This window comes from Sturnira hondurensis, unplaced genomic scaffold, assembly GCF_014824575.4.
Source record: "Sturnira hondurensis isolate 20B ecotype Veracruz unplaced genomic scaffold, ASM1482457v3 Scaffold0006437, whole genome shotgun sequence".
NCBI lineage: Eukaryota > Metazoa > Chordata > Mammalia > Chiroptera > Phyllostomidae > Sturnira > Sturnira hondurensis.
Genome location: NW_028079068.1, coordinates 10,669,940 through 10,683,960, shown reverse-complemented (window position 1 = coordinate 10,683,960; position 14,021 = coordinate 10,669,940). Strand labels below are relative to the sequence as shown.

Here is a 14,021-nt window from a genome sequence, read left to right as displayed (position 1 = left end):
ACGCTAAGGAAATCTCCCATACCAACAAGATGCCCTATGACTAACTATATTCTAACACCATCTACCTGGAGACAGGATCAGATCCCAAAGGTTAAGGGTTCAGTCCTACAAGACTGTCCCCACCTCGCCTCAGATGCTAATTGAAGGTCCTGGTCGTCACCTGTGCTTCTGACTGATGGGCTCTGTGTTGTGGGTCCTACCACCCCCTCCTTGTGTTCGATTCATTGCTACAGCAGCTCACAGAACTCAGAGAAACATTTACTTACTGTAGCATGCTTCCTTATAAAAGGATATAATTCAGAAACAGCCAGATGGAAGAAACGCATAGGGCAAGATGTGGGGGAAAGGTATGAGCTTCCATGCCCTCTCCGGGTGCACCATTCTCCCCTAACTGCCCCCTGTTCACCGACCCAGAAGCCCTCAGAATCCAGTCCTTTAGGGATTTTATGGAGGTTTCATTACATAGGCCTGATGGGCTAATTCAGGGGCCATTAGCGATTGGTTCAACCTCCAGCCCTTCTCTCCTCCCGTCAGAGGGTGGGACTTCAAGTTCCTGTTCTCTGATCACATGGTTGGTTCTCCTGGCAAAGACCAAATATACTGTATGTTCCTCATTATAACTCACACCATATTATTTATTAGAAAAGGGTACCTGAATCCCATCCTCTTGTTGCAAATAGTAGAGTGACAATGTTCTGGACCTCACCCCCATCTGAGGTCCCACCTCCCCCGTGTGGGAGGTTTTCCAAAGGGAAAACCTCATCAAAGAGCACAATGCTTGGGTATCTTTTGGTTGAAAAGTACAGGCAGACAAGGCAGTGTCAAACTCAGGAAAGGGGAAAGGAAGGGAAAATGGAGAGAGACTGAAAGTGAGAAGAGGACACGGGAGAATCGCTTCCTTGCTAGGAGGCCCTTCGCACACACAGCCTTTCACGCGCAGCCCGTGCGTGAGGGCTGAGGCTCCCTGGGGTCCCTCGGGCGGCAGGGCTGGATGGCCCCAGCCATGAGAAGCTTTAAGCAGCATCGAAGGAAGGTGCTGATGGACTGAGGCCCAGGCAGCGGAGGGACCATGAAATGGAGAGAGAGTGAACTTTACTGAGCACCAACTACAAAGAATGAGGCTAAGGAAAAAGAGAAAGTGAACATGTAAAATGAGAGGCGGGGGAGCGATCACTGCATCAGATGACTGTCTAGTACCTTCCACCTCATCCTCCTCCTCAGTAACCAGTTTCTAAGGACAGCCACGTGCCAGGCCTGGGGCTGGGATTACAGGGCGTTATTTCTATTTTTTTAAATATTTATTTATTTTTAGAGAGAGGGGGAGGGAGGAAGAAAGGAAGAGAAACATCAGTGTGTGGTTGCCTCTTGCATGATCCCTACTGGGGACCTGGCCTGCAACCCAGCCATGTGCCCTAACTGGGAATTGAACCAGCGACCCTCTGGTTTGCAGGCTGGCACTCAGTCCGCTGAGCCACACCAGCCAGGGCAGGGCATGAGTTCTTGCCATCAGGGAGCTCACAGTCTACTTGGGTAGAAAGACCTACTATGAAATGACAAGCTAGCCACAGTATCTGTCGAGTGGCCAGCCAGTGTGTCAGGGACTGAGAAAAGGGTCACATTGCCTTGGGATGGCTGGGGTGCCCAGGGAGAAATTGGCCTTGAGCCTGAACTTGAATTCTGGATGGCACTTGAGACAGACAAATCAGTACAGACAGGCAGTGCGAAAAGAACACAGGTGGTGTGTTCAAGGGACCGTGACCAGCAGTTTCTTTTTCTTTTTCCCTCACTTTGTATTTCGGGGCCCTTTCACATGTCACCTCAGGAAATGACCCTGATGTCCTCCACAAGCCCAGCTCAGCCCTGGGACAGATGGCCTTCAGTGAGTTCAATGGAATGAAATGGTGTCCTACTATGTGTAAATCATTGTTAAGTATTACAAGATGTACCAAAAAGTTTAAAATATAGTCCCTGCCCTCAAGGACAGAGAGACTTTTGCTTCTGTCCAATGGCCAGTGAAGGGGAGTCCAGGTGACTCCACAGCAGTGAAGCCCTATGCCTGATAAAAGGCAGCGAACTCTGGACAGCACTGAAGGGTCCAAAGAAAACCAAGGGCACCCTCTCTCAGGATGCTCCACCTGGGGGTGGTCCAAGAGGAATCAGGGACTCTGCCGGCTTCTTTCGGAATCGGGTACCAGGCTTGGTCAGCCTTGTGCCTTTCACAGCCTTCCCAGGATATTCCTCCACAAGCACAGAGGCTTGTGTGCAGCCGAGAACCAGTTCAGATCCAGAAGCCAGAGTCATTGCAGATGTACGTATAGTTCCCCTGTGGCGGGGTAGCCATAGGTACATCTGCAACACTCTGCAGATGTACCTATAGTAACACTCTGTAATTAATTCTGCAAAGGAAGAGGACAGGAGTGAAAGAAGCAAAATAAGGCAACGCATGTGGTTAGCTTCTCAACTGGTCGATCTTGGGCAAAAGGCAGGCTTTACTTGGCCCGAGAGACAAAGCAACCTAATCCTGGCCCTTAAAGCACCAGCTAGGTTTGAGTGGGGGAAAGCAGGAGTTGAGCATCACCTGAGACAAACTGAAATACGAACTTGTCTTGGGCATCCTCAAAGTGGGATGATGTGGCTACTGCCGTGAGCGGGCTACAGAGACGTCAAGAACTTTCCATGTTGCATGGGCAGAGTTGCTTCTTCCATGACAGTTGGCAGATGCCTGTCAGTCACGTCACGAAAAGTGAGCTGCAGGGGCGCCAAGCACAGAACCGCCTTTCCGAGCAGCCAGACCGCATAAGCTTCTGGGTGGTCGGCACTCCCTGCAGCGTATTTGAGCCCCTGCTTCCTCGGGTGACTGAAGGCCAAATACATGGTGAGAAGCAGGTGGCCCACGCCTTGAGGTTCTGCGCCCTGAATTTTTAGTCAGAAACCCTCTCATTTGAAGACAGTCGAAGAATAAGTCTCGCTGCAGGCCAGGTCTAGAGGGAGGGACTGTACGTCCTAGACCAGGGCAGGGAGCAGTCCTTCAAAACTACCAGCAGCCAAACAACAAAAATAGAAAACCCTGAACCACAGAAGTCTGGCCACATGGCTGGAAGAGGGGAGGGGCGCCCAAGAGGGGTCCGGAAGTGCCAAAGGCAGATGACTGAAATTGCAACCAACAGGCTTCCGTACCCCAGGGAAGGGTAAACAACTAAAGGGGCTTGAAGTTGCACATCACACGCACGAGCTGCAAAGGTCACAACACACGTGCACCATCGAGGTGAACATGGTGCCCCCGTGCGTGGCTAGCACCCTCCTACCCGCTTCCGGATTGTGGTGGCAGGAGGAGGGGCAGAGACGCTGTGCAGGGTGACATGTGTGGGGGACACTAGCCTATACTGGCTGGGAGTTTGGACACTTCTGCCTCATGTGGGATTTGGGGCCGGGAGATCTAAAATAGAGGGGACAGGGAAACGCATCCCCTTTTTTGCACTCCCCTCGCTTGCAGTCAGGAGTCCTGCTAGAGATGTGAGCCTTGCCAGCAGTTGGCCCGCAGCAGCCCGGGGCCCCATGGCAGGGGTCCTGGGCTGCCCACCCCGGCCCCTCCCCGCCACCCAGTCTCTGACTCTGAGAACAGCACGCAACCACAGACATGTGGGCCAGGAGCACTCACTCACCGGCCTGCAGCCCCTGGAGCACGAGCAGCCTCAGAGACTGAGGCCCCGCAGACGGAGCCCCTTGCACAACTGGCTGCATGCAGTGCACTAGCAGTGTGCCCTGGCTCTAGGAGGGGAGGAAGCTGCAGCGCAGCAATGGAGGCCCTGCTCCCACAAGCGCATGCTCCAGAGAGGGAGAGACAGAGTCCCATTCACAGAACAGCGTGAATGCAGGAGGACCCATGAGAATGGAGCAGAGTGTCTGGACCCTGATTCTGGTGGGGGAATGGGGGGAGGGCTGGCTTCTTCCTGCGTATTGCAGAGAAGAGTGGCTTGGAACTGGGGAGCCTCCAGCTCCCCCAAATTGGGCAACCTTTTAATAAAGACCTTTTTCCTCCCCCACCAATACTGTGTCATGCTCCTGTACGTGGCAGGCGGTCAAATTCCACTTTGTTCAGTAACACTCACCCCTATCCCTCCAACCCCCCCCCCATCCCTGCCACAAAGCAACAGTGAACACACAACCTTAGACTCTTTTATTTAAAGAAAACATGTCGGAGCCAGACTACTGCGTAACCAAACAGAAAACTACTACTGAAACTTGAGTCTTTACTGACGGCCCTTGGTCTTGAAGGCTGAGGACACGGTGGCTGTTTTCAGCCACGCGGTCTGCAGCTCCACCTTCACGGTCAATCCATGAAAATCAGCCTCTGAGGGGGGAAGGGAGCACAACTCTCTGCTGTGTCGCTGCCTGGGCCAGACACCACCCCAGGAACCGGGTTGTGGAGAAAGTGGGTATTTTGTCCTACTCCTTTTTAAAAAGAACATTCCAAGCAGGTGAATGTTTCAAACACCCGGGTTGCTAAAGCTGACAGAAGAAATACCTAGATCTAAGAACATCTGGCAAAACCATCTGAATGAACAGATTCTCATCTGTCTTAAATATTAAGATATATTTTTGAAAGTTAATTCATAAGTGCTTATATACCAGGAAAAAGCTCTGTCTATGGAGCAGTCAGAGCCGGCCGTGGGGAGCAGGCCGGCTGACGGATGGGCTGTGGGGGCTCCGTGCAGGTCCCCATCCTACCCCGTCCACGGCGCCCAGGCTCAGGAAAGATGTCACACTGCCAAGTCACTGCAAGAACGTTCTAAACTCCCCACCTCACGCTGCCTCTAGGTACCTGGAGGTAAAGGCCCTGTCCTTTAGTTCTCTCCAAAAGGTTTAAATCTTTTCAATGGTCTCTGCTTTATCCATCTCTAAACCAATTAAGGGCATTTTTTGAGCTTTCACTGGATTCCCAAGGCACCGCACTGAAACAGCCATGTCCCTGGGTCAGCAATAATTCCGAAGAAAGCATCACTTATTACAGCACTAGGCTGAACTAGAGGACCAAGAACGTTGGGCTATATTTAACTCTTTGTCTGGCCTGCTGAGCACTGTTTCTTCCTTTGCCCCTTTATTTTTTCATTCAAAAAGTATTTACTCAATACCTACTGTGCCAGGTTTGACTCTAGGTGCTGCGTCTACAGGACCAAGTGAATTGTTCCGCTCACAATTCATACAGACCAGGGGAAACAAGTATTTCCAGGTAGAGAGGGATGAGTGCTAGAAAAAGAAATGAACAGAGTAACAGAACTCAGCGCTGGCAGAACCGAGGGGAGGGGGGAGTCCTACTTCCGTCAGGGAAGAGCTCCCGGAGGCAGTGAGGGCTCAGTGGAGACCTGAGCGATAAGCAAAAACTCTCCAGGCTGAGAAAACACATACCAAGGCTTGTGGTGGCAAAGAGTCCGAGGAATGGAAGGAAGGCCTGTGTGGCCAAAAATGAATGAAAGGGACCAAGTGAACGAAGATTAGGTAGGAGAGGTTAACAGGGGCTGAGTGCCCAGGGCACCGCATGCTTTGAGGAGAAGTAGAAACTTCAATCACAGTGAAATGAGGACCAATGAATGGATAAAGAAAATGTGGTGAAAATATATATATATTTATATTTGCCCATAAAAAAACAAGGAAATCTTGCTATTTGCCACAACAAAGATGGACTCTGAGGGCATTATGCTAAGACAAATAAGTTCAGAGAAAGACACAGTCTATTATTTCACTTGTAGGTGGAATCTTAAAAAACAAAACCAAAAAAAATCCCCAAGCTCATAGGTATAGAGAACAGACTGGTGGTTGGATGGGAGGGGGGAGCACAAAGTAGGTGAACAAGCATGAACCCCCAGTTACACACTGGTTCTGGGGATGCCGTGTGCAGCACGGTGACTACAGTGAACAGTAACGTGCTAAAAATCTGACAGCGGCTAGAATAGATCCTGAAGGTTCTCATCACAAGGGAAAAAAATTCTGTAAGCTGTGTACGGTGACAAATGTTAACTAGATTTACCGTGATGACCATTTTATAATATACACAAATAGTGAATAATTACACTGATGCCTAAAACCCATACAACGTTCTATGTCCATTGTACCTCGAAGAAAAGTGAGGTGAGAAACCACTGGGGCTTTAAGCAGGGGCCACGCCACCCCAATCACGGCGCAGACCTAGGTAGGACCAAGCACACGAAGGACGTCACACAGAGGACGGTCAGGTGTCTGTTCTCCTGAAAGGGGCCTCAGGGACCAGGTAAGACATGCGGCGTGTCAGGTCATCCTGGAGCCAAACAGTAAGGAGCTGGCTGATCGTTGGCACCGCTCTCAGCCCAGTCCCCGGGACCGGAATCCCCCGGGCAACACGACAGGCCTACTACACCGTACACTCGGGCTGTTCCAGAGACGGACTCACACCCCACCTGCATGAATGCTCTTCCTTGCACTGAGCCCAAATCTGCCCCCTTCTGCCTTTGAGTCATCTGCCCCTCACCACTTCTGGGCCCGGCCATCAGCCATCAACCGCGGGAATTCTCTTCTCAGACAGGTTGGCAGCACTCGCTCATCTGACTATTAACTTTTTACTGTGGGAAACTTCAAACGTTCACAAAAGCAGAGAGAATGGAATAGTATACCAAATCTTTATTTACCCATGACCAAGAGCAACCAACTCACGACCAGTTTAGTTTCCATGTGACATTTTGATTTCCCTGACCAGCTTTGTCATTACATGTGTCTTCCAGGTGTGGTCTGCCCAGCGCAGAGAACCAGTGGCTTACTCGAGACGCTCCATGTCCACTAACACAGCCCATCGCACTGTGGCAGCCATGCCGTTCCTCCAAAACGCAGACTCAGACCCTCCCACCAGAGGGAATTCGTGTTTGTTCCCAGTGATGTTCACCCTGTCGAATGCAGTTCACCCCCCCAGGCTGTCATGATCCTTTCGGACCTCCACTCTCTTAATATTCACCATCCCTCCCAGCTTTTGTGACACCGTAAATTCTGAAAAGTAATGACAGTCACCTCTACCTTCTCAGAGGTTAATAAGAATATAAACATGCATACAAAATAGAGTTAGGTCTGGGAAGGATCACACAAAATTTTAATTAAACTCCTCATTCCATCAATGAGTAAACTAAGACCCAGAAAGTCTGTGTCTGGATCAAGGCCATCCATTAGGTGAAGGCCAGTCAGGCTACAGCCTCGGCCTCAAGCTCACTGCCTTGTCAGCCATCCCCTCCCTCTCTTAAGTCCTTAGGGGGAGGCACTGAATGACAGAAACTGCAGGTGTCACCAGCCAGGCTACTGTCTGCAGACCACTGAAAGCTGATTTCTTGTCAACTATCAACAATAACCCACTCACTTGGCAAAGAGTTATCAGATATTGCTCTCTGCCAGGCCCCACTGCCCTCAATTACTTTCCAAGTAAGTTTCTGCACCCTCAGAGATTAGATTGGAAATGATTTTTCTCTGCTCCTTCTTAATCAATTCCTGTAGCACATAGGACTCTGAAACTGAATTAGAGTTAGGGTTGTCAAAAATGTTCATAAATAATAAAGGACTCACATATATTAGAAATGAGAGGCTGTTACTCAAAAAGCCACAAAATATCTTAATTAGAAAAGACACTAAAAATACACATCTTAAAAATTCAGCACTCAAGAATGCATTTTACAATTGTTTCCATTTGAGAAACAGAGAATTAAAATGGGTAATAATTACAGACACAACTTCACATGATAATCTGGATAATGTGCAAGAAGCATCACAATGTTTTTCTGGTATTTCTCTTTATGGTTAACTAACCACACAAAGTCCAGATGTGCGCAGCCCAGGGAGCGGCCCCAACAAACTGGCGGTGCACTCGGGGGGTTGCTTTCCCTCAGTACAGACACCGGGTGGAGGGGTGGGAAGGGCCCAGGGAGCTTTACCAAGAAGCGCGCAATCCAGCTTCTTATCCAGTCTGCTGGCATCATCAACTGTCAAACCACTTGCTCCTCTTTGCAAGAGGCACTCCTTTAGACGGTCCCAGTAATTTCTGCTTATACTGTTCGACCAGCTGGTTGAAGCGCTTTTCTGCCTTATTTCCCTTAGCTTTTTTCTTAGGTACCTACAAACGACAGGTAAAGAAACAAGACAGTCAACTTCAAGCAGTAAATATCCCCTTACCTTAAGGTCGCCCAAGAGAGAAAACAAGTAGGTAGAGTTCCTGTCCACCACACAAAGGGGCCTTCCAGAGAGTGACCCTTGGAGAGAAAAACCATCATGGAATCGCCCACTGTGAGAAATCAGACCAGGAATGCATGACAAGGGGCCCAAAACACTGCTCAGGGTGTCAGAGGCCACTCCCAATGCCCCTCCCACCCGAGCTGGGATGTCTGCACTTGCCCGTCCCCTCACCAAGGAATCCCACTGCTTATGGGACTTTGGAGACAGTTTTAGAAGACAGTACAAACAGGTTCTAGATTTCGCAGGCACAGATTTTTTTAGAATGATGGGAAATGAGTGTTTCTTGTGCCTTAAGAGAAAGGGACTAGGGAAGGAGAAAGAAAGCTTGACCTGGAATGTTCAAGAACTCAGGCCTATTATTTGCCCCTAAAAGAAACCAGGCCTCCTCAGAGAAACGGTGAATGCGGACACCAGGGCCAGGGAAGAAACCTGTGAGATGCGCAGGGACGTCTGGCTGTACAACAGCAAGGACACGAAGGCAGGGTCCTCTCACAAGGACTCGGGGGCCACCTGACATTGTTCTCTGCTGGCCTGACATGGTGTGATGACTACGGGTGACGGAAGCACAGCAAGGATATAGAAACCGGGTGTTCAGGAATTCATGACACTGTAAAATCTCACTGGTCACCACAGAGGGTTGACAGGACACTAACTCATTATTCTGGAAACTGATAAAGAGGAAAAGAATCATACATTTATCCTGCCTTTCCTACAGAAGTGGTATTTCATGGTAACCAAAAGGTTGGAAAGATTCTTCGTTCTAGAATTCTACTAAAAAATGCAAAAGGATTGACGGATTTAGAAAATCCTCATTCGGCAGCCCACACTGAAATGGTGGATCTGGACGGCAGCCCTCAGTGGTGCTAAGGCCGTTAGGTCAGAGGCTGACGGGGACTTCACAAATGGAGGGACGAGGCCAACAATCCCAAAACCTACTGGTGAATTTGAGCATCACCAAAAACGGGGCACCTGGACATTAGATGCCCTGTCATATGATGTCACAGAAAGCACCCAGCATTATCTATGAGTTACTTTTGCCAAGAAAACTGAACTTGAATCCAGTCAAGCCTCTAGACCTCGCAACCAGTGTGTACATAACATGCGGTGTTACAGGAACAAGTTAAACGATGCCACGGGAACAAAGCAGCTCGGCCCAAAGCGCAATACATTCTAAAAGGCAAATGACCCGGTCTCTCCCTCAAATTAACAGCCTGGGAGAAAAGGACTGATGAGGAAGACTGGATCTTATAGAGAAAAAAATCTAAAAGATATAAAAACCAAATTAATATGTGGACTTGGTTTGAATCCTGATTCGTACAAACCAACTCCAAAACGTTTTTGAGGTACTTCGGGACATTTTAACATGGGCTGTGCATCAGACGACTTTAAGGCTTCTTATTAAAAGTTCACTCGATGTGAAGTGGCTGTGTGTGTGTCTAAGGCCTGACTGGTTGCAGATACACTCTGAGGCATTTTTCCGAGCAATGCACACTTCCTCCACATGAGGCACATCTTACAAGCGAAGTGAAGTTTACTGTAACATACTGGAGGCAGGTAATGCCGAAGCACAGGAACTGATGTGGGGGGCCTATTTTCCTGTCCTCCCCACTTTCAGGACGCGCACCTCCACACCCTGTAAGGCTGCCGCCAACGGCGGCTGCGCTCCGGAGCCTTTCCTCTCTCCAGAACTCGTCAGGGCACAGAGGCGACCGCCAGCCCCCAGCAGGGCTGGTCATACCAAAGCCTCGCGCCCCACAGGCTCACCTGCTTGGAAGATGATTTCTGCTGCTCTTGCTGCCGCGGGTTTATCTGGGGCTTTGGCTTTTTGGGAGGGAGAGACTTCACTTTGCCTTTGTCCCGCAACCTGAAACAACACAGTCGAGAGTCATCCCGAGTTCTTCCTCTAACTGGTACTCCCGAGGCTCGCTCAGCCGGAAGATAAAATGCCTGTTCTTACCCTGGCCTTTTCTAAGCCCAGGAGAAGGCATTCTAAAAAGGGAATACTGCAATGCCCTATGACTCCGCATTTGTATAGTTTGTTTTTGTTTTGGTTTAAAACCTCAAGAGAATCTCAAAAAACCTTTATTTAACAAATATTTTTTAAAGATCAATTTTTGCCCATAGCACTCAACTGCTGCCCCAAACAGAAACAGCAGGGGAACCTCAAGTGGGTGAGCGGGAGGCAGCTCTTCAGAAGAGGAGGAAATGGCATGGAAGCCTGCCCTGGAAGGCTCCCGGGAGGCCCCCGCCGCCAGTCCTGCTCTGGCCTCGGCGTGATCCAGGGATGACCCCTGTGCTTGTGCTTTAACCCTTAATATGTGGGCCTGGCCCAGCACGAAGCATCCTGGCCGTCCACACAGAAGCCACAAAGAGGAAAAGAGCTAAGAAAAACAAACCCTCTCAGAAGCCACCTGTGTTCCACACCGCCACCCGGCATCTCACCTAATTTTCGGGCCTCGGTGTGAGGGTAGCGCCAGGACCTTCCTTCTCTTCTTCCCATCGGGCAGCTCCACGTGCTCCACTTCGGCCTTGGTCTGGAATCCTGACCATGACACAGAGCCCACCTTCCCCTTCCGCTCTGGGGAGGCCTTGCTCTGCTCCTCTGTGTGGTTTTGAGCTGCTTTCTGTTGCTGGTCTTTCCCAAGCCCCCGTTGCTCCTGCTGGGGCTCACCAGTCGTGGACTTGGATTTCACTTTTTGCTGCGTAAACAAGAGACCACCATCTGGTTTCTGGATGTGCTTTATACGCTAGAACCACTCAGTTCAAGAGGAGCCTTATGTGAGCTTAGTGAAAAAGTTCATCCCAAGACAGAAACTACAGGAGTGAATACGAGTAGTTCACAGGCCCTGATATGGTAACAACTGGTTGCTGGGGGGCGGGGGGCGGGGCACACAGTAACCACTGCCCTTTCCATGAACAGGAAAGCGCATGCACGCACCAGATGCACGCAAAGTCAGCAAGAAACAAGAAGGCTAGTAACGTGGAACAAATTACCAAGGTGTGACGAGGGTATAACGGGAATACCAGGAGAAGGAAAAAAGAAACAGAAGAAGAGTGGGGGGACCCCTTACCTACAGAGAAACAAAGACAATATTACACTGGATTTCTCTTCAGAAAGCATGTAAACAGGAAAGAATAGAGTGAAATATTTAAAGTTTGGTAAGGGTGGGGGGAAATCACCAACCTTGAATTCTATATCCAGTGTAACTATCCCTCAAAAGTGAAAGAAAAATGAAGATTTTCTCAAACAAAATTAAAAGAAATCTGTCCCCAATAGACATGCCTTGTGAAAAATGCTAAATGAAGTTTCTCAGAGAAGAAAAAAGACCCAGGTTAGAAACTTGAACCTACACAGAGGAAGCACCAGAGGATGACCAAATGCATCAAGGCTGGTACAACTTATGCTGCACTTCAGTGGGAAAAGAAAAGGAAGGTTCCCACGGAACTGCCGCCGTCACGTGTGCTTTCGCCTGGGAACTGAGATCGGCACAGCGGTGCACGAAGACCTACCTGACGCCTGTTACGCCCCAGTCTCTGCTTCCGAGTGCGAGGGCACCGATGGGAAGAACGGTGTCAGACCAACGGAGGTAACAGACACGCACACAATAAAGCAAAGTGAAAACTAAAGGAGAGTTTAAGGAAGTTTACAAAGGTACAAACAATGAGATCTCATCTCTGTTGAGAGAGGTGGAGAAACGCTCCCTGAGGAAGGACATTTGGTATGAATATGGAATCTGGGTCAGGTGGCAGGGGCACTTTTGCGCGGAAAGAGCAGCATGTACATAAAATGTTGGCAGCAAATGAAGTCATCTGAATTGTTTTTTGTGTTTTTTGAAGTCAGCAGCTTCAGAATCACCTGAAGCAATGATTCAAGGCAGTAAATAAACTTAGGATAACAAATCTGTCCTCAGCAAAAACCACATCCAGGTTCTCCACCCAGGGCACATACTAACCCCTGACCCTGCATATACTAACCCCTGACCCTGCCACTCCGTGGGTCATGTTCACACTATCCACCACAGAGACTGCAAATGCTTGGTGCACATGCAGGCTCAGGTACAGTAGTGATATCAGCTCTAAGAGCTTTGGAACCAAGAATCGCCTGGCCCTATAGCCCTAGGGGAGGATGGATAAGAGAGTAAGTATTAACTGTGTGCTGACCACGCACATGTGAGACAACTTACGTGTAGTAACTCATGTAATCCTGATGGAGCACGCAAGACTGACATTATTAATCTCATTTTACAAACTAGAAAATGAAGCTGAGAATGGTAGTAACTTGCTGAGGAACTCAGAAAGCAACCCTGGCTGGTGTGGCTCAGTGGATTGAGCACCGGCCTAGGAACCAAAGGATCGCAGGTTTGATTCCCAGTCAGGGCACAGGCAAGGGCTGCAAGCCGGGTCCCTATGGGGGAGCATGTGGAAAGCAACCACACATCGATGTTTCTCTCCCTGTTTCTCCCTTCCTTCCTCTCTCTCTAAAAATAAGTAAAAGTCTTAAAAAAAAAAGGCAGCAGAGGCCAAGTTTGAACACAAGTATCCTGTCCCCACAGTCCCCGTTCTTCCCTCTGTATCACACTGGATTAAAAGCAGCACTGAGACTATCAAGCGTCACATTTTTGCAGCCGCCTAAGAAGAATTACAAGAGAGACAGCTTGAATCTATAAGTAATGCAAAACTTTAATCTTAACTATTAACCCTGACACGCACCATCAGCCAGCACTGTACAAGAACTGCCAATTGAGAGTAACATCAGCCTGTTTCTCCCTCCTCCTTCGTCCCCTTCTGTGGAGCTATCACGAGACAGGCCGGCAGAGGGGAAGGAGGCCTGGAGAGCTCTCAGAAACCATAAGCAAAGGGTGACAAAGAACCTACTGAGGTAGAGATCTACTTCAAGGGGGCAGGACCACAAACTGAATAGAAGTTTAAACATGGCCTTTAAAAGTCTTTCTAACTGAACTATACACTTAAAAACAGTTAAGTTTTATGCTATGTGTTATGAACCACAATTTTTTTAAAAGCAGAAAAAAAATTTCAGTTCTGTACCTGGCTGCGCTGGATCCTCAGTTCCTTTATTTTAAGTTTCCTTCGATCTTCCAAAGAGAACTCCACTATCGGTCTCTGTGTCAGAAGGAGACAGAATGTCATTCACTTAATCTCTGAGTGCAACGAGCTGAGCTGCCCCCCAGCATTGCCCTCCTTTGTGCAAGGCGGCGGTGGCCGCTCACTCACTCTACTCAGAGGTAAGGGGTCAGTTGTGCAAGCAGCCTATCCAGTTTAGAGTTCCTGCCAATCATTTGATTACCTGAGTCCCTGCTCATTGCCTCCGTCAACTCGGTACTCTCTCCCATCACTCAAATGCAGGAGGGCACCAGGCACAAAGGAGAGGAACAGTTTTCTGCGAGCAGCGCTCAGGGGAACAGCCCTCCCCTCAGGATGAGGCTCACCTTCTGAGGCCCAAAGATGGCGGGGCTGTTGTTGACGTGGCGCAGGGCTGCCAGGGCGTGCTCGTGCTCCTGGAACTCCGCGAAGGCGTAGCCCAGGGACTGACCCTTCGTCTTCCCTCGAACTCCTCTGAGGTCCCGCATCACCCTACACTGTGAGTAGAAGAAGAAAAAGAATCAGTAATTACCGGATGAAGAGCCGTAACAGATTCAACAAGAAATCTGTTATGGGGAGAGATTCTTCATCCAGATCGCCACCACCAGAGCTGTACTGAAATGACACCTGTGACTGCCCGTCTCACTGGGCAGAACACAACTACTGAGAGTACAAACTGAATT

General features: G+C 49.3%; 1 protein-coding gene across 1 annotated transcript in view; it reads right to left on the bottom strand.

Moving 5' to 3' along the window:
* Window positions 1-6,633: 6,633 nt before the first annotated feature.
* The window catches only part of RBM28 (RNA binding motif protein 28), a 29,636-nt gene continuing 22,248 nt past the window's right edge, over window positions 6,634-14,021 (bottom strand). Inside the window, exons 15-19 of the mRNA XM_037049272.1 lie at window positions 13,686-13,835; window positions 13,285-13,359; window positions 10,681-10,937; window positions 10,003-10,102; window positions 6,634-8,119 (exon numbers count right to left, since the gene is read on the bottom strand). Coding sequence (XP_036905167.1) covers window positions 7,985-8,119; window positions 10,003-10,102; window positions 10,681-10,937; window positions 13,285-13,359; window positions 13,686-13,835 — 717 coding nt within the window. The 3' untranslated portion in view covers window positions 6,634-7,984. The remainder of the gene's footprint in view (window positions 8,120-10,002; window positions 10,103-10,680; window positions 10,938-13,284; window positions 13,360-13,685; window positions 13,836-14,021) is intronic.